General features: G+C 53.5%; 1 protein-coding gene across 2 annotated transcripts in view; it reads left to right on the forward strand.

Moving 5' to 3' along the window:
- The window catches only part of LOC135458624 (acid-sensing ion channel 2), a 485196-nt gene that overhangs the window by 388806 nt on the left and 74055 nt on the right, over positions 1 to 22335 (forward strand). The window contains exon 1 of one of the 2 annotated variants that reach the window (XM_064733867.1): positions 14640 to 15440. The exons of the other annotated variant lie outside the window; for it this stretch is intronic. Within the exon in view, the coding sequence (XP_064589937.1) occupies positions 14901 to 15440 (540 nt within the window). The 5' untranslated portion in view covers positions 14640 to 14900. Of the gene's footprint in view, positions 1 to 14639; positions 15441 to 22335 lie in introns of those variants that run through there. 2 annotated transcript variants of the gene reach the window in all.

Consider the following 22335-nt stretch of genomic DNA (forward strand, 5'->3'; position numbering starts at 1 on the left):
AGCTCAGCACCAGGTGATGCTGTTATCCCCAGCAGGAATGGCAGAGGGAAATAAATCAGATTATTTGTTCTGTGCCATTATTCCGGGGAAATATATCACATTATTTGTCCTGTGCTGTTATTCCAGGGAAATATATCAGATTATTTGATCCGTGCCATTATTGCAGGAACAGCTCCCCGGGGAGTCAGTGCACAATGGGATCTCAAAGAGAAAAGGAGCTCCATTGTCATGGAAAACACCCCAGGGAGGAGGGGATTGAGGGGATTTCAGTGGCCACAGGCACAAGGTTTAAACTCTGACATTATAATGTAAGTTGTCAGACACATGAGTTAGAGTAAACTCAGCTGTGGGTGGAGAGTTTGGAAATCACTGGAAATTCTGGGAAATTCTGAGGTTTCAAACCAGGTTTCCATTCAGTATGAGGTTAAGCATCACAGTAATGTCTTCATTTCTCAGAGATTTTTGGTGCATCGTGTTATGCAAATTAACTTCAGAAAAAAGATAATAATTCTCTATACCATGATTTCTCATTAGTTAATGCCATATACAGGGTAAAGAATGCAATTAGATGTGGTCATTAATTGTTGGGGTGTTGTTGTGGGTCCCAGGACGATGTGAGAGATGAGAATTGACTCCAAGTTCTCAGAAGGATGATATATATTATATTATATTATATTATATTATATTATATTATATTATATTATATTATATTATATTATATTATATCATATCACATCACATTATATCACATTATATCACATTATATCACATTACATTACCTCATATCATATCATGATATACTAAAGAAAGAGAAAGGAGACATCAGAAGTCTAGCCAAGAATGAATAATAAAAACCCGTGACTGACCAGAGAGTCTGACGCAGCTGGCTGTGATTGGTCATTAAGTAAAAACAATTCACATGGAACTAATCAAAGATGCACCTGTTGGTAAGCAACCTCCAGACCACATTCCAAGCAATCAGATAATTATTGTTTACACTTCTTTTCTGAGGCTTCTCAAGAGAAAAATCCTGGCGAAGGGATTTTTCAGAAAATATCATAGTGACAATTAGAGACATTCATTAAAGTGGCACAAAAGCAGGAGAATCCTAAAAAGAAAGGCTAAGTTGGTTGTATATCTCAAAGGAGACTAGAAAATAATTAAAATAAAACTTTCTAGTGTGTCCTGTCCCAGCTGTGGCACACCCAGGCGTCCCCAGTCCCAAGGGACAGATGGGAAAGCAGGAGATGCTGCAGGGAAAGAAAGGGTCCTGCTTTCAGTGGGAGCATTGAGGGGGAGTTCTGGAGGGTGATCCATGGCCTGGCAGATTCCCAGCTCTGATTCCCACTTATCTGGAGCCTCCTGACTCCCATCAGCTCCTGTCAGCAGGGAATGGATGGTGGTAAAGGGGAGATGGAAGATGGGAATGTGTTCATTCCCAGATTTACAGCTGGTACACGAATCCTCCCTTCATTCCCAAATTTTATAGTAGAGGAACACAGGGGCAAATCCTCCCTTCATTCCCAGATTTTACAACTGGACATGGGAACCAATCCTCCATTCCCAGATTTTACAGCTGATACAAGAACATAGGGGCAAATCCTCCCTTCATTCCCACATTTACAGCTGGTACAGGAACATGGAAGCAAATCCTCCATTCCTTCTCAGATTTTACAACTGGTACAGGAACACTCCCATAATTCCCAGATTTACAGCTGGGCATGGGAGCAAATCCTCCCTTCATTCCCAGATTTTAGAGCTGGTACAGGAACCCAGGGGCAAATCCTCCCTTCATTCCCAGATTTACACCTGATACAGGAACACAGGGATAAATCCTCCCTCATTCCCAGATTTACAGCTGGAGATGGGAACAAATCCTCCCTTCATTCCCAGATTTTACAGCTGGGCATGGGAACACAGGGTCAAATCCTCCATTCCCAGATTTTACAGCTGGTACAGAAATCATCCATTTATTCACAGATTTACAGTTGGTACAGGAACATGGAAGCAAATCCTCCCTTCATTCCCAGATTTTACACTGTTACAGGAACACTCCATTCACTCCCAGATATACAGCTAGGCATGGTAACAAATCCTCCCTTAATTCCCAGATTTTGCACTTGTACAGGAACACAGAGCCAAATCCTCCATTCCCAGATTTTACACCAGGTACAGGAACATGGGAGCAAATCCTCCCTTCATTCCCAGATGTTACAGCTGGGTATGGGAAGACAGGGCCAAATCCTCCATTCCCAGATTTTACAGCTGGTACAGAATCATGGAATCAAATCCTCCCTTCATTCCTAAATTTACAGCTGGATATGGGAACAAATCCTCCCTTCATTCCCAGATTTTACAGGTGGTACGGAAATCCTCCCCTCATTCCAGATTTTACAGCTGAGCATGGGAACACAGGGCCAAATCCTCCATTCCCAGATTTTACACCTGGTACAAGATCATGGAATCAAATCCTCCCTTCATTCCCAGATTTTACACTGGTACACGAACACAGGAGCAAATCCTGCCTTCATTCCCAGATTTTACAGCTGGGCATGGGAACAAATCCTTCCTTAAAGCATCTCGTTCCCAAAATAAAGGACTAAATTAAAAAAATAAAAATAAAAAAAAAAAAAAACCACACTGAGAAGTTGCTAAAAGCCTCAAATTCCAGCAGGAGGGAGCTGCCCAAAAGCAGGGAGCAGGAAGGGTTTGATGGGAGCATTTCCAGTCAAGCTTTCTCAATTCTCCAGGGAGCTTTTTCACCTCCAGGGAAATTGTTTTAAAATATCAACTCCAGAGAGGAGATAGCCTTGGGAAGGGAAAACTCTTGGAGAAAATCGTGGAGAATCATCCAGCCCATTACCCACGGCTCAGGGAAGCTCCATGTGCTCACCCAGCCACATCCAAGGGCTGGGAAAGGAGGAGAGAGGGGGAGAGAGGAGTTCTGAATATTGGTGTATCCAATATTTTGGGGGAAAATACAGAGAAGAAACAGAAGAGACCAGGAAATGTCATCCTGGTGTCTTCTACACCTGGAGCAAACCTCAGAAGGGGGAGGGAATGGATTCACGCATCCCCAGGAACACTCAGGATATTCCTTCAGGGAATGTCTCTCCAGGAAAACAAATCCTGACAAGATCTTTGTGCCAAGGCAGAGCCACTCCAAACTTCCCTCCTGGAGGGAGGAACCTTTTCCTGCTGCAGTTTAATAACAAAAATATTCATTGTCAGGCATCAGAGGAGCCAAAGGCTGGAGAATGCAGGGAAGCATTAAAGGAAAGGATTAAAAGGGTGGATTTTAGTGGAATATTGGAACGGAATTCTTCCCTGGAGATGGGAAGGGTTATTCCATTGGTGCCCTGGATCCCTGGCAATGCCCAAGGACAGACTGGATGGGTTGGAGCAGCCTGGGACAGGGAAGGTGTCCCTGCCATGGCAGGGGTGGCTCTGGGTGGGCTTTGAGGTCCCTTCCACCCAAACCACTCCATGATTTCATGAAAGTCCTGAGGACTGGAATGGGAGAGGGAGCAGCTCCCAGGGGCTGGGTCCTGGCAGGAGAGAGGCCAGGACTGACCTGAGCCAGGTCCTGAACGTTGTCCCAGCCTGGGCCTGGAATGCTGCTGCTGTACCTGGGGAAACTGAGGCACTCTGAGGGGTCATTTCCCATTTCTTCCCAGTGTCCTCTCACTGTGTCCCAGGGAAACTGAGGCACACTGAGGAATCATTTCCCATTTTTCCCAGTGTCTTCCCTTTCCCTGTGTCCCAGGGTCAGATCCAACAGGGATTGAGCAGAGTCCTATGAGCCCAGGAGCCGTGAGGGTGATCCCAGGTCCCGCCAGGTTGGATGGACTGGAAATGGAAATGGGAATGGGATTGGGACAGGGAATGGACTGGACTGGGAATGGGACTGGGAATGGGACTGGGAATAGAAATGGGACTGGGAATAAAAATGGGAATGGGAATGGGAATGGAAATGGGAATGTCCTGCTGCTCCTGCAGGTGCCACCCCAGGATCACAGAGGCTGGGAAAGGTCACTGAGTCCAACCTCAGAGCAAATCCCACCATTCCCCTAAAAACTCATCCCTGGCTTTAACCTTGGTCCCATATCTGGATCTGTGGGATGGGAGCCAGGAACCCCCAAAGCTCCTCAGGAAGGGCAGGGGGGCCTTTCCTGGAGGTCACAAGGATCACCCAGGCTGGACAGAGCCCACACCAGGAGCAATCCTGGTCCCTGCTGGTGCTGGCTATCCAGGAACAGCCTGTACAGGGAATTTTGGCCAGATACAAACCCAGACAATTCCCTGACTGTGGCAGCTCAGCCCCTGCTCTGCTCCCTTCACGGCTCCAGTGCCATTCCAAGGCTATTGAGAGCCAAATCCTGCTTCTGATCCCTGAAAAAACCAGCCTGAAACTGCCCTGAAATGCAAGAAAACCCCAGATTTCCTCTGCTGGCAGCAGGAGCAGAATCCAGCCCGAAACATTCCAAGTTTCCTGGTGTTGTTTGTGGGTTTTTATAAAAATCAATGTCATTTACAATTACATAACTGCAAAAAAGCAGCTGAAAAACTTCAGGATGGAGCTTCTATTTTATCCAACCTTTTCTCCATTAATCTTCCCACACAACTGCTGTCACCATTAGGCTGCCAAAGGAAAATTGGTTGGATCCTTTCAGTTTGGCAGCTCCTCAGGTGGCACTTACCTGCTCTGCCCCCAGCCTGTCCTGCTTCCCCAGATCCCTGTGGATGCCCCTGGGCCTGAGGTGACGGGGACAGCAGTGGGACAGACCTTCAGCACCCACCCTGCAGCCTCCAGCCCTGGGAATCCACAGGAAAGGGGTAAAAATTCCCAAATTCTCTGGTGTGTGGAGTTTGCAGCCACCTGGGATCCCACACTGGAGATGGCCTGACTGAGCCCTGCTGGGATCACTGGCAGCATTCCCACAGAATCTGCAAGGAACTGGAGCAGCTTTGGGGCTGTCAGATTGGATCCTTTGAAGAGATTTTTGACAGGAATTGAAGCTTTTTTTGACGGAGAGGGGGAGGTTTTGCTGTGAGCAGAAAGGGGCTGCTTCCCTCGGGAGGAGCTCTGGATTCTTCCCCGTTTCTGCAGAGTCTGGGAGCTCACAGGGGGCAGCGTCAGGTCATGTTTGTACTTCCAGCCTCATCCCACAGGTGCTGCAGGGGTTTTTACAGTAATTGCATTAATTGATTTCCTCCAATGTGAGCCCCGTGCTTGGCAAGGATGAGCTGGGACGGGAACACCCCAAACCTTGGGGTCCTGTGATGTTGTGAGGGTACCCAGGACGAGGCGAGAGATGAGAATTTGACCCCATATTCTCAGAAGGGTGATTTATTTAATTTTATGAATTTTATGAAGGCTGATTTATTTTAATTTAATTTAATTTTAATTTTATGATATTATATTTAAAAGTGCTATTATAAAGAAAGAGAAAGGATACATCAGAAGGCTTAACAAGAATGAATAATAAAAGACTTGTCACTGACTCAGAGTCCAACACAGCTGGACTGTGATTGGTCATTAGTTAAAAACAATTCACATGGAACCAATCAAACATTCACCTGTTGGTAACAATGTCCAAGCCACATTTCAAAGCAGCAAACAGGAGCAGCAATCAGATAATTATTGTTTTCATTCCTCTTCGAGGCTTCTCAGCTTCCCAGGAGAAAATCCTGGGCAAAGAGGATTTTTCAGGATGTGTATCATGGTGACAGGGCCTCTCCTGTCCCCAAAGCCCCCAGCTCTGGGTGCCACCTCTGGAATCATCCCCAGCCCTGCTGCTCCATCCCTGGCCATGACCCAGGCCAGGCTGGAGGGGCTGGAGCACCCTGGGATGGTGGGAGGTGTCCCCAGGCTGGGAACAGGAGGGGCTTTAGGGTCCCTCCTAACCCAAACCATTCCAGGATTCCACCATTCCCCACACAGTGTGTCTCGGTTTGGAAAGCCAGGTGTCTGCTAAGGAGGGCAGGAACCTCCCCTGAAAGGGAAAATGTAAACCTCCTCCCTCCAAATTGCTATAAATTTGAAATTAAGGGGCTCTCAGGGAAAAATATGGGAGCAGGAATAACAGTTCTTTATTAGGGAAGAAAATAAAAAGATGAAATAAACAATGCAGTAACACAAACCAACCCTGACAGAGTCAGAACCCAACCTGACACCCTGTGGGTCAGGGTGTTGGCAGCAGTCCCATTGGAATTGTGGCTCGGCCCTCCTGCAGTGTCAGGGGTGGTTCTGCTGGAGCAGGGATCCTGTAGAAAGGTGCAGTTTTCCTCTGAAGATCCAGTGGAAGAGGCAGCTGCTGTTCCTCTGAGAAATCCAGTGGAGAAGCCGTGCTGGTGTTCCAGAATCTCCAGATTATATCCAGGTAGGAATGCTTGGCTCCTCCCTCTGGGCTCACATCTCCCAATGGGATGCTGTAGTTCTTATCAGCCATGCAGGGACATTCAATAGTCTGTTATCAGCAGATGTCTGCCCAGTTGTGGAAGAGATAAGGAAAACTGCCCAATGAACATAAGACAACTGTCCCACCTCTGACAGATGGTAAATAGAAACCATCTTGCCTTGCAATCTGGGACACAGGGCCAATCACTCCAACCCCTAAATGGGAAATTTTGCAGCAGCAAATTTCCCTGCAATTCCTGTGCCACAAATCCCAGGATTTGGGAATGAGGAGGTTTCAGTGGCAGCTCTGGGCCCTGACCCAGGGACCACTCCAGGGCTGTTCAATCCCAAAAATTCCAGCCCCAGCCTCCAAGTGGATACTCCAGTCTGGCCCAGGAGTTCCATATTTGTTTTCCAGCAGATTCAGGGAACAAAAGAAACTTCCAAGCATGATCCTGGTGCTGTGGGATCAGAGGCTGATGTGGAGGTGACCCTTCCTTTAATCCTTCAGGATCTGAAACTTCATTTTCCCACTTCCCTCCTGCTGCCATAGAAGCAGGCATGTGGCAGCCTTGTGGATTGGAAACATCTCCAGGTTTGAGGAGAAAGGGCTTTTTCCCTTTTCCCACCTGGAAAGGGCTTTTTCTCTTTTCTCCTCCTGCCAGGAGAGCCCTCAAATCCCTTGGAATGACAAGGAATAAACCTCAACTTAAGGAATTGCTCCCTGAACTTGGTTTGGAAGCCAAACTCCCTGAGAGAGAGAATTTTCCACCCTCTTCAAACACAGAGCAGTATTCCTCTGGATTTGCCAGGTCCAGTGAATTTAAAGGGAGGGAAAAAGGTTCAGGAAGGGGGGAATTAGCAGGGAATTGTCTCTCCAGGTACAGGGCAGGACATGGAACATTCAGCACGACCCTCCAGGATATCCCAGGGTGACCCACGGGCTGGGAAGCTCCAGCCTCCTCCTTTCCAGGTGCTGCTCCCCTTGGGAATGTGAAATTTGGGGTCAGGGCAGGTGCAGAGGAGCCTCCAGCCCACTCCAGGCTTATTCCCATGGGGTATCCAGAACAATTCCCCAGGACACGGAGGCTGGGATTTCCCTCCCACATTTCTTCCTGCCACAGCTCACTGCCACATCCAGAGGTGATGGTGCAGGTGTAGGTCCTGCCTAATCCTAAATGAAGGTGCAGGAGGTGCCTAAATCCCAAAGGAAGCTGTAGGTGATGCCTAATCCCAAATAAAAGTGTAGGTGACACCCAATCCAAATGAAGGTGATGCCCAATCCCATATAAAGGTGTAGGAGGTGCCCAATCCCATATGGACCAGCTCCATCCACATCTCAGGACCAAAGACTTGAGCAAGCCAGGTTTGAACAGCAAAATAAGCTCAGGAAGTTTTTCCTTCCTGAGATTCCTCTTTAATTAAAGCAGAACATCTCCAGTGGTCCCAGCCATGGAGCCTTGGAGTGTAGCTGAAGTGCCAAGGGAAGCAAGAGAGCATCACCCCTCCCTGCAGCCCCTCAGCACCCAAAACAGGAGCTCCCAGCCAGGAGCTGCCAGCCAATTCCAGCCCTTCAGGAACTGGGGAAAAGGAAAAGGAGAATAAACAGGAACAAAAAAAAAAAAAAAAAAAAACCCAGGCTCTGAAGTTCAGAGGTTCAGGGAAAAATTGCAATAATCTGTGTATCTGAGAGCCAGAAAACAGATAATATTCAATATTCAATACTCAATATTCAATACTCAATATTCAATACTCAATATTCAATATTCAATATTCAATATTCAATACTCAATACTCAATATTCAATACTCAAATTTTCATTGTCTTCCTGAAGCTGGATTCATTTCCCAGCCTCTGGATGTGTCCCATGGATTCCCCCTTTCCCTGCACACTTCAGGGCTCCTGTAAAAGCTGTTCTTTTCCCTTTCCCCTCTGGCTGCCCTGATCCAGGATAATTCCAGCAGCGCCAAGGAAGGGGGGAAGTGCCCCAAAAGCTCAGGGATGGGGCACCAAGCACCTCACCTGGCGGTGTCCCTGCACTGTCCCCTGGGATGGAGGGACAGGACACAGGGAATGGCAGAGATGGGATATTGGGAATTGGGAATTCCTCCCTGGGAGGGTGGGGAGGGCTGGGATGGAATTCTCAGAGCAGCTGGGGCTGCCCCTGCACCCCTGGCAGTGCCCAAGGCCAGGTTGCACATTGGGGTTTGGAACCCCCTGGGACAGGGGAAGGTGTCCCTGCCACGGCAGGGATGGCACTGGGTGGGATTTGAGGTCCCTTCCCACCCAAACCATTCCAGGATTCCCTAATTTGATGCTAACATTGATTTGATGATAATATTTGATGTTCCCATCACTGCTGCAGTCCCTCCTGGAGGCAAGGCCCATCCAAAGGCCCTGCAGGATCCTGAGGGCCCTGGGCCTGTCCTGGGCCCCAAAAGCTGCACAGGGCCTGTGGGCTGGGACCTGCAGGGACAAGGCAAGGGGGAATGGATCCCACTGACAGAGGGGAGATTCTGGTTGCAAATAGGAAAAATCATTCCCTATGAGGGTGGGGAGGGGCTGGGATGGAATTCCCAGAGCAGCTGGGGCTGCCCCTGGCAGTGTCCAAGGCCAGGCTGGACATTGGGGTTTGGAGCCCCTGGGACAGTGGGAGGTGTCCCTACTATGGCAGGGGTGGCACTGGGTGGGATTTGAGGTCTCTTCCCACTCAAACCATTCCAGGATTGCCTGATTTGATGCCAACATTGATTTGATGCTAATATTTGATGTTCCCATCACTGCTGCAGTCCCTCTTGGGAGCTGGCCAAGCCCATCCAAAGGCCCTGCAGGATCCTGAGGGTCCTGGGCCCCAAAATCTGCACAGGGCCTGTGGGCTGGGACCTGCAGGGACAGGGCAAGGGGGAATGGATCCCACTGACAGAGGGGAGATTTTGGTTGCAAATATGGAAAACTCCTTCCCTGTGAGGGCGGAGAGGGGCTGGGATGGAATTCCCAGAGCAGCTGTGGAGCCCTGGCAGTGTCCCAGGGCAGGGGTGGCACTGGGGGGATTTAAGATTTCAAACCAACCCAAACCATTCCATGACTTCTTTTAATCTCTGGACAGAGTTTTGGGGCCCCCAGGGACAGGGGGAGGCTCCTGGCCAGCCCTGGGGTCACCAAAATCCACAGAGAGTCCTGGAGCAGAGCTGGGCTGGGCCCGGATTGTTTCCCAAAATCCATCTGTCCCCAGAGCCTGTGGGGTCACATCTGTTCCCTGGCAGGTCCAGGGTGCCCCATTCCTGATGGCAAAGAAGGAATTTGATAGGAAGAGGCCACAAGAACTTGGCTGTTTCATTTGCTCCAAAGAATTCCTGTTCAAATCCATCCTTCGCAAATCCAGAGGTGTTTCCATTTGTTTCACCTCCTCCCCTCACTTCTTCAGCAGTGAAATGGAAAATGGGGGGGAGAAAAGGAGATAATTGGGAGGATGCCAGCTGTGAGCTTAAAATAGATCCAAATCCTTCCTCTTCCCTACCTGCAGAAGGAAAAGGAGGAGGTATTTAAATATCTATCTCTATAAACACCTTTATTTATGGATTAGCCTTTTATTGCTTTAAGGAAGGCCAGGAATACCAATTAAAGTAGACCCTGCTAATTAAAGGCAATTCAACAGCCCTGTGGGGTCACTACTGTCCCCAAGGGCTGTGGGGTCAGATCTGTCCATGTGTGGCACAGGACAGGACCTTCAATCCACAGCTGATCCCAAATTAAACCCCTGGATCAGCCCTGTGTCCCCTCCAAAAGCTGAGAGGAATGAGATTAAATCCTTTGGGATGTGCAGGGATCCTTTGGGATCAGGGACCCCCACGGGCAGGGTCCACAGCCCAGCCAGGATCTGGATCCTGAAATCTTCTCAATGGATTCTTCTGTGCAAGCCTGGAAAATCCCACTTTATTTCCCTTATCCAGGCTGGGATTCCCAGTGTAATTCCCAAAGGAGCAGCCACACCACACTTGGGCATTTGTTTGATCTCTCCCAGGTTTATTCCTTTAAACATGCACAAGGAAATGAAATATCCAAAATTTCCCTATTTTTTATCTTTTGTTTTGTTTTGGAACAGGGTTGTGAAATCCCAACGTTTTTACTCCTCCGGTGCTGCTGGGGTGAAGCAGCAGATGCAGAAACCCTGGCACTATTTATGTGCTCCCAATATTTTGGGGTGGATGGAATATTTCACCTGCCTGCACTCAAAGCAAACAGCCCCAAACTCCTGCAGCCCCCAAAATCCCCTCCATTCCTTGGGAGAATTTCCCAGCTGGAAGCCCAAGCATTTATTTAATTTATTTGCATGAAAAATGAAACAAAGCCAAGGAAAAAAACAGCAGCCCCCCCTTGGATGTTTGGGGGGCTCCCCAAGTTCTGCAGCCCAGGGTGGGGCTGTCACATCTCTGGGCTCTGAGGCAGCAGGGCTGGCTTTAGGGCCGAGCCGTGGCTTCCATGGAAACCCCAATTTCCAATGTTTTGTGCCTTTGTGCCTCCAGCAGGAATTGGTTCTGCAGGGTTGGGCAGAGCAGGGAGTTCTTCCTGAAGGTTTGGGGGCTGGAGAACAGGCTTGGGGCTCATTTTGCCCCGACACCCTGGGATGTGGGGTCACACCTGTCCCCAGAGCCTGTGGGGTCACATCTGTTCTGGGGGGGCTCTGGGGTCACACCTGGCCCAGGAGGGGCTGTGGGGTCACACCCATCCTTAGATCCTGTGGGGTCACACCTGTCCCCAAGAGCTGTGGGGTCACATCCATCCCCATGTCCCAAAAGTCCAGCCTGGCCCAGGCAGGGCTCTCTGCAGGATGAGCACATCCAGCTGTGCCAGCTGTGCCCAGCGGTGCCAGGCTCTGCTCCTGCCCCGGGGATGGCTCTGTGCCGGCAGAGAGATCCCATTCCCAGCCCAGGGGGACCTGAGAGACAAAAATCCCCATCTTTGTATTGCAGGGGCTCTGGGAGCACCAAATTCAGCCCATGAAGGCTGATCAGGGAATCCTGGAAAGGTTGGGTTGGGAGGGACCTTAAAGCCCATCCAGTCCCAACCCCTGGGATCCCTCCCACTGCCCCAGGCTGCTCCCAGCCCCATCCAGCCTGGCCTGGGACATTCCAGGGATCCAGGGGCAGCCCCAGCCTCTGTAGGAATTCTATTCCAGGGCCTCCCCACCCTCCCAGGGAGGAATTGTTTCCCAAAATCCAAACCCCATCCTGCCCCATTTGATCCCAGCCCTGTAATTTGTCCCCCAGATTCTGGTCCCTTAAAGGCTCAGCAGAGCAGAGGATGTCCCAGAGCTCCTCCATGCCTGGGGCAACCCCAGGGGAAAAAAACAGGGATAATACCCAGGATAAATCTGCTGCTCACTCAGCATGAGCTCAGTTCCAGCAGGAACTGCTCAGGAGAGCAAGGGAATAAATCCCAGAAATCCCCTGGGATGCTCCAATGGACACAGGGCCAGGGAAGGAGGCTGAAATCACCTGGGAGAGGAGTTTGGAGGGGGATCCTCCCTCCCTTTGCTCCCTTCCAGCAAAAAGACTAATAAATACGACTACTAATAATAAATACTACTAATAATAGTAAATACTAATACCCCTTCCAGGATAAATACTAATACTAATAAATACAGATATTAATACTAATACTGACACTATCCAGCAGAACAAAAACAATTTCATTTCCAGGGGATTTCAAGCTTTTCTTTAATCTTTTTTGTCTTCATCCAGGTTGATGTTTGAGGTGAAAATTAAGTTTCAAAAGAAGCCAAAGGTTTTGTTTGGAACAACTTTCAAAATTTGCCTTCCTGTCCCCTTTCAAGGGCACCCAGGGGATGTTTTGGGTGGGGAATGGTGGGATTCCCCACAATAATTCACTGAATTTGTCAAACTACAGAACCCCCAATCCATTCTCCCCCAGAAGGAGGAAACTCACCCAGCTCAAGGGATAATTTTCAAGTGACTTGTTGGTGAATTAGCAATATTTCTGGATCAGCTCAATTATTTCTTATTGGACTTAATTAGGTCCAATCAGCCTTTGAGCTGCTGTGGCTGCCTGAGGAATCACCCAGGGCTCGGATGCAGGGAATGAGCTGCTTTCCCAAACAACTGCAAACATGGAGAGAATTTCCAGAGGCTGGGGCCATGTCCCACCAGGTGATACGTGGGAATTTCATCCTCAGGTTTGCTTTGGTTTTGGAATGTTTTTGTGGGGAACCTTTTGGATTCCAGCTCCAGCTGGCCTTGGCCATCCCACCACCCTTTGCCAGCTAATTTAGAAAAATTGCTTCCCTCTAATAAATCAAGGAGATATGAGTGGATCATTTGGAGTGGATTTCAGGAAAAGCTGCTTCCCATGCAAAGCTGCTGCTCTTTCCTTCACAAGCCGCTTTTGCCAGGCTGCACCTGCCCAACAAAACCGAAAAAAACAAAAAACCGAAAAAAACCAAAGAAATACCTTTTGGTGAAGAGAAAGAGCTGAAAGTGAAGCCAGTGCAGGGCTGGGCTTTGCCTGCCAGAGAAAGCTGTGCCACAGGGCTGGGATGAGCGTGGAGAAGGAGGGAACTCGGGAGGATGTTCATGGTCGAGCACCTTTTATTTCCTTTCGTTTGTGGCAATAAATCATGGATAAAACAGCCCCGGCCCACCCGGTGGGGAAGCACTTGGGATGTTGATTATCCTGAGAGGGAGCCAAGGGGAAAAACTCCCAGTGCTTTCAACAGGCGGCGGGGAAAAACGAGCCGGGATCCGCCGGGAAAACGGCAGGAGAGGCTCCCTGGAGCTGCCAGAGATGCTGCTGGCATGGAGACGGGAACTCGGTTCTGAAAGGTCACGGCCGGTGCTGGGCTGATGGGAAGGATTCACTGCTCACGAGCACTGCTAAAAAATAGGAAAATGCTCCCGAGCATGGACACGAGCTGGGGAAAAAGCAGCCGAGTTATCTGAGGGCACCTGGCTGAGCTCAGGCAATGTTTGTGCTGCTGCCACCGCCCCCGCCCTGCAGGGCTCAGGCTCAGCCTCTCGGTCCCGTTTTCCCCCCATGTTTTAGGACAAGGAGCGGGATTTTGGGCCGGCTGCCCTCCAAGCCGCGGCTGCTGCACGTTCGCAGCTTTGGCACAATAAAAAAAGCAACTCGCCGGGAGAGGCTGGAGAGAAGCAGGCTGTAACGACTCCATCTATTGGGTAAAAATATACGGCTCCAAATGCACAGGGAAAATTAATTCCGAGGGAGAAAAAAAAAATATATCAGAGGGGATTCGGAGCAGTTACCGGCACTTACGGCTTAATTGGACACAATTAGAGGAATGTTTCTCTGTACTGTTTGAAAGCAAAATGAAGGTAACGGCAGCCGCTTGCAGAGATCCGAGCTCAGCAATGCCGAGGAGATGCCAATCCACATCCCGAGTTATTCCCGTCGCACGGGGTGTTAAGGGAAAGGGGCTTTTGGTGTCCGATCAGGGCAGGAGGAGCCTCTGACCCCGAAGGGCTCCTCAGGCTCGGGGTGAGGGGCAGCGAGGGGCGGGGGCGATGCTTCCCGGAACGCGTTTGTGCCTTTCCCATCCGCTCCATGGAGCCGAGGCGCGGGGAGCAGCGAGCCCGGAGCCCCCCGCAATCCATCCCCCCTCCCCGGATCGCAGCGGCCGCAGGGAGCCCGCTGCAAGCCTCGCCTCCGTTACCCCCGGCTTTCCTTGATATTATGTTCTCCCCCGGGGCTGGCTGAAAAGCAGAAAAACAAACTCCTGCCGGAGGAGGGAGGAGGCAGCGGGGGGGCCGGGGCCGGCGGCAGCCGGGGGATAACGGGGGGCGGAGGAGGAGGAGGAGGAGGAGAAGGAGGAGGAGGAGCGGGGGGCTACTCCGGGAAAGCAGCAGCGCGATCGGCGCCGAGCATCGCTCCCTCCGCCTCCCGAGCGCCGAGCGGCCGGGACTGGCACCTCGGCAAGCTTCGTCCCGGTCTTCCTCCTCCTCAGCCTCCTCCTCCTCCTCCTGCTGCTCGCAGCCCTTGGCCGGGGCGCGCCCGGCGGAGCGCTCGGCGATGGCAGCGCGGGGCGGGCGCGGCGCGGGGCGGGCGGGCGCGGGCCGGGGGTAGCGCGTGGGTCCCGCAGCGCTCTCCCCGCCGGGGTCCCGGGGTCCGCGGGCTCGGAGCCCGGCAGGGTCGCGGCGGGGCTCGGTCGGTGCCGGTGTCGGGCGGGGCGCGGCAGCGCGGGATGTGAGCGGCGCGGCCGGGCAGGGACAGGGGCAGCCACAGGGACAGGGGCGGGCGGTGCGGGCGGCGCCGGTGGCCCCGGTGGCCCCGGGCCCGGCATGCCGCGCTGCCGGAACTGCCGCCCGCCGCGCAGCTCGGGGCCGCGGGCCGCCCGCGGGCGCTGCCCCCGCCGCTCGGGGCCGCAGCCGGCGGGGGGCCCGGGGATGGCGCGGCGCTGCTCGCCCTGAGCCCGGCCCGCAGGAGGACGAGCGGCAGGAGGAGGAGGAGGAGGAGGAGGGGAGCGCCCATGGCGCGGGGGCGCCGGGCGCCGGCGCTGCGCACTCGGCTGCACGGGCTGCGCCTCATGTGCTCGGCGCGGGCGGCGCCGGCGCGCCGGGCGCTCTGGGTGCTCGCCTTCTGCACGGCGCTGGGGCTGCTGCTGGCCTGGTCCTCCGACCGCCTGCTGCACTGGCTCGCCTTCCCCTCGCACACCCGCGTGCGCACCGAGTGGAGCCGCCAGCTGCCCTTCCCCGCCGTCACGCTGTGCAACAACAACCCGCTGCGCTTCCCTCGCCTCTCCAAGGGCGACCTGTACTACGCGGGGCACTGGCTGGGGCTGCTGCTGCCCAACCGCACCGCGCGGCCGCTGCTCACCGAGCTGCTGCGCGCCGACGAGGCGCGGCTGCGCTGGTTCGCCAAACTGGCCGATTTCCGCCTCTTTCTGCCGCCCCGCCACTACGAGGGCATCAGCGCCGACTTCATGGACCGCCTGGGCCACCAGCTGGAGGACATGCTGCTGTCCTGCAAGTACCGCGGCGAGCTCTGCGGCCCGCACAACTTCTCCGCGGTGAGTGCGCGCCGGGAGCATCCCCTGCTCTCGGCTGCTGTCCGGGGTCCCCTGGGTCGTGTCGGTCTGGTCCCGGTTCCTGTCGGTCCAAGAGCCCTGGATCGTGTCGATTCTGTCCATGTCCCTAGTTCTAGTCAGTCCAAGAGACCCCCGGGTCGTGTCGGTCCAACAGCCCTGGATCGTGGCGGTTCTGGCCCATGTCTCCGGTTCGAGTCAGTACACGAGAACCCCAGGTCGTGTTAGTCCAAGAGCCCCGGTTCGTGTCGGTTCTGGTCCGTGCCCCTGGTTCATGTCGGTCCAAGACCCCCGGGTCGTGTTGGTTCTGTTCCCGGTTCGGGTCGGTCCAAGAGACCCCCGGGTCATGTCGGTTCTGTCCGTGTCCCCAGTTCGTGCAAGTCCAAGACCCCTGGGTCGTGTCGGTTCTGTCCCCGGTTCGTGGCGGTCCAAGAGACCCCCGGGTCATGTCGGTTCTGTTCCGTGTCTGCGGCTCCTCTCGGTCCGAGGGATCCCCGGCTCGTGTTGGTCCCGGTCCCTGTTCCCCGATCGTGTCGGTCCAAGGGCACCCCTGACTGATGTCGCTTTAAGGGACTCTTGGTTGGTGTCGGTTCCGCTCCGTGTCCCGCTCCCGGCCCCGCCGCTCGCTGCGCCTTTGCCCATCGTGCCCGGAGCGCTCCGGGGTCGCAGCGGTCCCGGAGGGTCCCGGTGTGTCCGTCAGGTCTCGGTGTGTCCGGCAAATTCTGGAGAGTCCAGTGGGTCCTGCTGTGTCCGGCAGGTCCCGGTGTGTCCGGCAGGTTCCGGAGGGTCCAGCGGGTCCCGGTGCGTCCGGCAGCATCCGGCAGGTCCCGCAGGGCCGGGAGGTTCCCCCCGGCCCGGGAGCTCCCTGCGGGTCGCTGCCCACCGAGCGCTTTCCCTCCCGCTGGTTTTTGCACCGGCGCCAAGTGATGCTCTCTGGTTTAAGGGGTGACTGTCTGGCGTGTGAGGAGCTGGCTGCTGCCTTGGGTTGTAATGAGAAATAATTAAATTAATGTCGCACCATCCCCGCCGCTGCCTGCCCACGTTCCGCGTTGCTCCCAGCGTAGTCGCACTCAGATTTTTCCCCAGTGCGAGCCGAGGTCCCCCGGCCCAGCCCTGCCCATCCCGCCGGGCTCTGCTGTGCTCGGGCTCCTTCGGCTCCCCGTGCATCCATCCCCTGGATCCGCTCCTTTGGGACCCCTGGAGCGCTTTGGGATGCGGAGCTTTGCTGAGCCGAGCTGATCCCAAAGGTGTTTGATCCCCGATTAACCAGCGGGGCTTGGATCAACCCCAAAGCTCGGGGCCGGGCTTTACAAACGGCTAGGAGCGGGATCCGTGCTTGGGAGGATCCCGGTGGGACTGTTGGGAGCTCTGGTGTGTTGGACACACGTGAAGGATGCCCGGGAGCAGCGGGATGCTGGTGGTGCTGGAATATTCCGGTGCGCTGATCTCTGCGGGGCTGAGCATCCTTAAACGGGGGCTGGGGTCTGTGGGGACAGAGCAAACTCTGCCTGCGAGCTGGATCCCAGGGATGCAGCCGGGAAATGAGACGGAATTGTCCCTTTGGGCTTGTCACGGCAGCCGCTGAACTGTGCAGGGGAGGAGGGATGGAGGAGCTGCCCCGGCCGTGCAGGCAGCAGCTGCTGCTGTGAGCGGGAGCGGCACAGCTGGGGGGAAATCCGAGATAAAAACGGATTTTTAGGTCCTTTCCAGCAGGACAATCCGGTACCGTGGGACGAGGAAATTCGGGAATTACAGCAGGGACAGGCGGTGGGCAGTGGGGAAAAGCTGCCTCCCCCTCCTGGGTGCCAGGGCAGGATCTGCCGGTGCCAGGGAGGGCTGACAGCGAATTTCACCGAGCCCTCACTCCTCCAAGGTGCAGCAAACCTGGCCAGGGTCCTGCTGTCCCGGCCAGGATAAATCCTGGAGTGCTGCTGTGTCCGAGGCTGCTCTGGGGGTGCTGCAGGAGCTCCTCAGGGATGGAATTGGGCACTCCCAGCTCTGCAGCTGCCACCAGGCTGCCCGAGGAGTAGGGTCTCCTCCAGCCATCCTGGAAATGTCCCAGAAACTTCTCCCCGAGGCTGGGAGGGAGGAATTGGGGGTGTGATCCCTGGAGCTCACAGCACTGAGGGCATTGCTCAGCTGAGGAAACAGGGAAAAATATCCTTCCCATCCCAAAAGGGGCTGTGTGGCTCCAGGGTGGAGGGAGAGGGGAGTCCCTGTGCCAGGAACCACCTGGATCTGCTTTCCCTGCCCCAGCTCTGCAGGTGAGGGGGGTCGGTGCCACCTCCTTGTGTCCCAGCACATCCCTCCTCCTCCTCCTGTGTGACAGAACAGGGGAGGGAGTGACCTCTGCCTTGTCCTTGAGGGGATGCTGAGGAGCTTTTCCACCTGGGAACCACAGGTGGAGAGAGCTGTTCCCTGTGGAGCCTGCAGGAAACAATTCCTGTGGTTGGGAGTGTCCCCAGAGCTCAGGACAGGGCACTGCCCCAAAATCCCGTTTTATTTATGATTTTCCCCCAGCTGAGTTTGGCCACTTCCTCCAGGAGCTGCTCCCAGTTTGGCTGGGCTGGAGCACAAACCAAACCCCTTTTCTTGAGCAGGGATTCTTCTGGAGAGGAGGGATGGGAGTGATTGGGAATTGAGGGGTGGGAGTGCTTGGGAATTGAGGGATGGGAGTGTTTGGGAAAGGAGGGATGGGATTTTTTTGGAGAGGAGCATCCAACTCAGGAAAAGCTGGAAGGAAGGAATAGGTGTGTCTGTGGGATGGAGGTGCCATACCCAGGGCTGAGCTTTCCTATGGGGCTGAGCCCCTCCTGTCTGGGCTATTTGGGCTTCTGCTTCTCTTCCTGGATTTGGAGGGAGAACCCCAAGGAGAGGCAGGAAAATCCTGTGGTGTGAGCTGAGCACAGGAATGAGGCAGGATGTGTGAAAAGATAAATGCAAATGAAGTAAATGGGGGTGTAAAGAGAATTTTTAGAGGTTTTAGCCCTAACCTGCTCAGGTGCTCCAAGAGCATCTTCTGGGCCAAAAGACCAGGAGGAGGTGAGGCTTTCCTGGGGATTTGCACAATCCAAATTGTGCAAAAGCCCAAAGCAGAGGGGATTTGGAGCAAACGAGTCCTGGCTGAGATGTGGAGCGGAGCAAAGGGGCTGGGGGAAGGAGCTGCTCTCCTGTGAGTGATTCCAGCTCTACCCAGGACGTTCCTGCTCCTCCCAGCCCATCTCCACAGCAGATTCCCTCTCCTGCTCCTCCCAGCCCCTCCAAACCATGGGGGCAGAGGTGTTGGGTGTTGTGGGTGACATGGAAAAGGAAGAGGACACTGGGGAATGAGCCCAGAAATCCCAACAGTGTGGGAAGTGTTGCTTTTATTCCTTAAGAAATGGAAATATAGGATTGCAGTGATCTTTGGAGCTTGGGATGATAAATCCAGATTTGTTCCATTTAGGAGGGCTCAGCTCTGAGTTATTTCCTGGCCTGCTCCAGGAGGGGTTTGATGTCCCTGTCAGTGTTTTCTAGAAGGATCAGGGTTTGTGAATGGATCAGGTGGAGTCTCCTGTCCTCAGTCGAGGTGTGGCTTTACTTATTTTAGGCTGGAGATGAAGTTGGGCTGTTGGGGTGGTTATCCAAGAATCCTGGCATGGTTTGGGTTGGGAGGGACCGTAAAGCCATGGCAGGGACACCTTCCACCATCCCAGGGTGCTCCAAGCCCTGTCCAGCCTGGCCTTGGACACTGCCAGGGATGGGCTTTAAAACCACCCAGGAATGCTTGGAGCTGGATAAATCCAACCTTCCCAGCTGCCCACGTGCTGATTCCGAGGGAAGGAAGCATCCTGCACCTCCTGGCCTTCTAAACTTCTCCCAAAACCCAAATCCAAGTGCCAGAATGGGCAGCTCAGTGAGTGAGGAGCTGTTTTCCATGGAGTGACTCTATCTGGGAGGAGCTGAGGCTCGTGTTGAATTGGATTTTGCTCTGCTCTGCATTCCCTGGATTTGGGGTTGATTTATCCCTCTGAGCTCTTTGTCTCTGGAATATTCATCTTGCTTGCCCTGTCCTGTGCTCATTGATTTCTTTCTTCCTGGGATTTTTCATCCTGAGAAATTAATGAGCGGATCCAACATCCTGGGGTGTGTTCATGGCCTGGGGTTTGGGGTTAATGCTCTCCTGATTTAATAACTCCCCAAAGCCAATTGTCACCTGGGCCTCTGCCTGGGGAGCTGTGGCAGGGTTTGGTGCCATCCTTCATGAAATCCTTGGATTTCTGGGCTGTTCCAAAGGCTCTGCAGTCAATACTTGCTCGTGGATTGATTTGCTCAGTTATTTCTTGTTAAACCATTTAATTTCTCCCCAGAGCAGGGATTACATGGGGTGGGAGCTGCACAGAGATCTCAGTGCTGCTTTTTAAAAATATTCCTGTGTGTTTGCTTGAAAATCTGATGGATATTGCTGACATCCCCCTCAGGTGGGGCTGTAATTGTGGTTGAGAATCCTCTGTGGATCCCAGGGTGAAGCTCAGCTTAATCCCACCAAATGAATGGGACATTTCAGCCCTGGGTTTGGTTTGGTGGGAGGGCAGAGAAGAATTCTGGAACAGCTGCAAGGACCTTAATTACCACCACCACAATCTATTGCAGAGGAATTTCAGGATGTGGGGTTGTTTATTTGGGGATTTTCCTCACCCACCCACAAACTGTTTCATGCCATTCCCTTTTCCACCTTTATTCTCTCATATTTTTATTTTAATTCTTTATTTTCGGCTTCACTTCCAAACAGAGCTGTGCCTTGGGGGTGGTGTTGCCTTTGGAAGGGCCGTGGGTGGTGTTGAACGTGGGGCTGGAGCCTGGAATGTGCCCCCAGATTGTCCCAGTGCCACTTCAGGGACCTGCCTGGGGTGAAAGCAAGGCCTGTTCTCCCATCCTGGGGGAATCCTGCTGATTTTGGGTTCCTGGAGGCAGAATCCAAGGAGGAATCCAGGGTGGGCTCTGCCAGGTGCTGCCCCAATGCTGTCTGTGATGGCCTGAAGGGTTTGGGGTGGTTCCCTGGGGGTTTGGGGTTCTTCATCTCCTGCAGAGCTGGGTGCTGAGGGGATTTGGGGTTCTCTTGGGCTGGGGAATGGAAGCAGGGATGAGTTTGGCACTGAGCTGGTGGGTGCTGAGAGGGGCCAAGAGCTGTGGGAGGAGAAGGACAAAGCCCAGGGGTCCCAGAGCTGCAGGGATCCCAAAGGAATCCATGGAGCAAGGAAAGCAGCAGGGCCTGGGCTGCTGGGGGCTTAAACCCACCCAGTGCCACCCCTGCCGTGTCAGGGACAACTCCCACTGTCCCAGGGTGTCCCAGTGTCCACCCTGGCCTTGGGCACTGCCAGGGATCCAGTGGCAGCCACTCTGTGCCAGGGCCTACACACCCTCACAGGGAACAATTCCCAGTTCCCAATATCCAATCCATCCCTGCCCTCTGGCACTGGGAGCCATTCCCTGGGTCCTGTCCCTCCATCCCTTGTCCCCAGTCCATCTCCAGCTCTCCTGGAGCCCCTTCAGGCCCTGCAAGGGGCTCTGAGCTCTCCCTGGAGCTTCTCCTCTCCAGGTGAGCAACCCCAGCTCCCCCAGCCTGGCTCACAGGGGCTCCTGTAAGTCAGGGGTCTCTCTCTCCAAGTAAGAAGAGACTTTACAAAAGGGTTACCATATATTTTGGTAATCTTTTTGAAAAGAATTGGAATTGAAGAGCACCAGTGAAACAGCTAGACAGGAAGTGATTACTACTACTGTTGGTTACTCCAGCTTTAACTAGTTCCACATCTATTAGTTGTCTCTGAAACTTCATGCGTTTATTGTCTCTGGATGGACAATTTATTGTTTGCACAGAAAACATGAACATGAGTCGCTGCCATTCTGTGGCAGTTTTATATCCTAACATGGAGAAGCTCTGGGGCCTCCTCTGGACTCATCCCAGCAGCTCCAGGTCCTTCTGGACCATGGCAGTGTCACCTCGAGAACCTGCAGTGATGTCCCTCATGACAGTGACCCCATGCCTGACTTCTTCCCCCAACAGAACAAACTGGAATAAGGAATCAAACCCTGCCAGGCAGCTCAGAGTGCCCAGGTAATGGGATCTGTCCCCAAGGCTGTTCTGGGACACAGATTCCTGCTCCAGGAACACCCCCAGCCTGGCTCCAGCCCTGCAGCAGCTCCGTGGCTCCTCTGCACCTGCTCCAGCAGCTCCAGCTCCTTGGAATCCTGAGTGACTCCCTGGAGGCTCTGTCCAGGTGTGGCAGGAGTGTCCCTGCAGCAGGAGCAGGACAGAGCGGTTGTGGATGTGTGGCTGTGCAGGGAGTCAGGAGTGAAAATCCCACGGAATTTGGGTAGAGCAGGGCTGGGCTGGACTCCTTTGCACCCCACACTCTGTCCCAGTGCCTCTGGATCCAGGTGCAGCTACAGGTTTTAGCTCCAGGTGCACATCCAGGGCAGATCCAGGTGCAGATCCAAGAGCAGCTCCAGGGCAGATCCAGGTTTTAGTTCCAGGTGCAGATCCAGAATTTAGATCCAGGTGCAGCTCCAGGTTCAGATCCAGGTTTTAGTTCCAGGTTCAGATCCAGGTGCAGCTCCGGGTTCAGATCCAGGTTTTAGCTCCAGGTTCAGATCCAGGTGCAGCTCCAGGTTTTAGGTCCAGGTGCAGCTCCAGGTGTAGATCCAAGAGCAGCTCCAGGTGCAGTTCCAGGTATAGATCCAGGTGTAGATCCAAGAACAGCTCCAGGTTTTAGCTCCAGGTGCAGCTCCAGCTGCAGGCAGCTGTTGGAATCCTGCACCCCTGGTGGTTTGACCAAGGCCTGGGCAGGATTCTGGGATGGGAATCTCCTGGATTCATAGATCTCCTGGGCTGGAAGGGATC

This window comes from Zonotrichia leucophrys, chromosome 27 (assembly GCF_028769735.1).
Source record: "Zonotrichia leucophrys gambelii isolate GWCS_2022_RI chromosome 27, RI_Zleu_2.0, whole genome shotgun sequence".
In the NCBI taxonomy this organism is placed as follows: Eukaryota; Metazoa; Chordata; class Aves; order Passeriformes; family Passerellidae; genus Zonotrichia; species Zonotrichia leucophrys.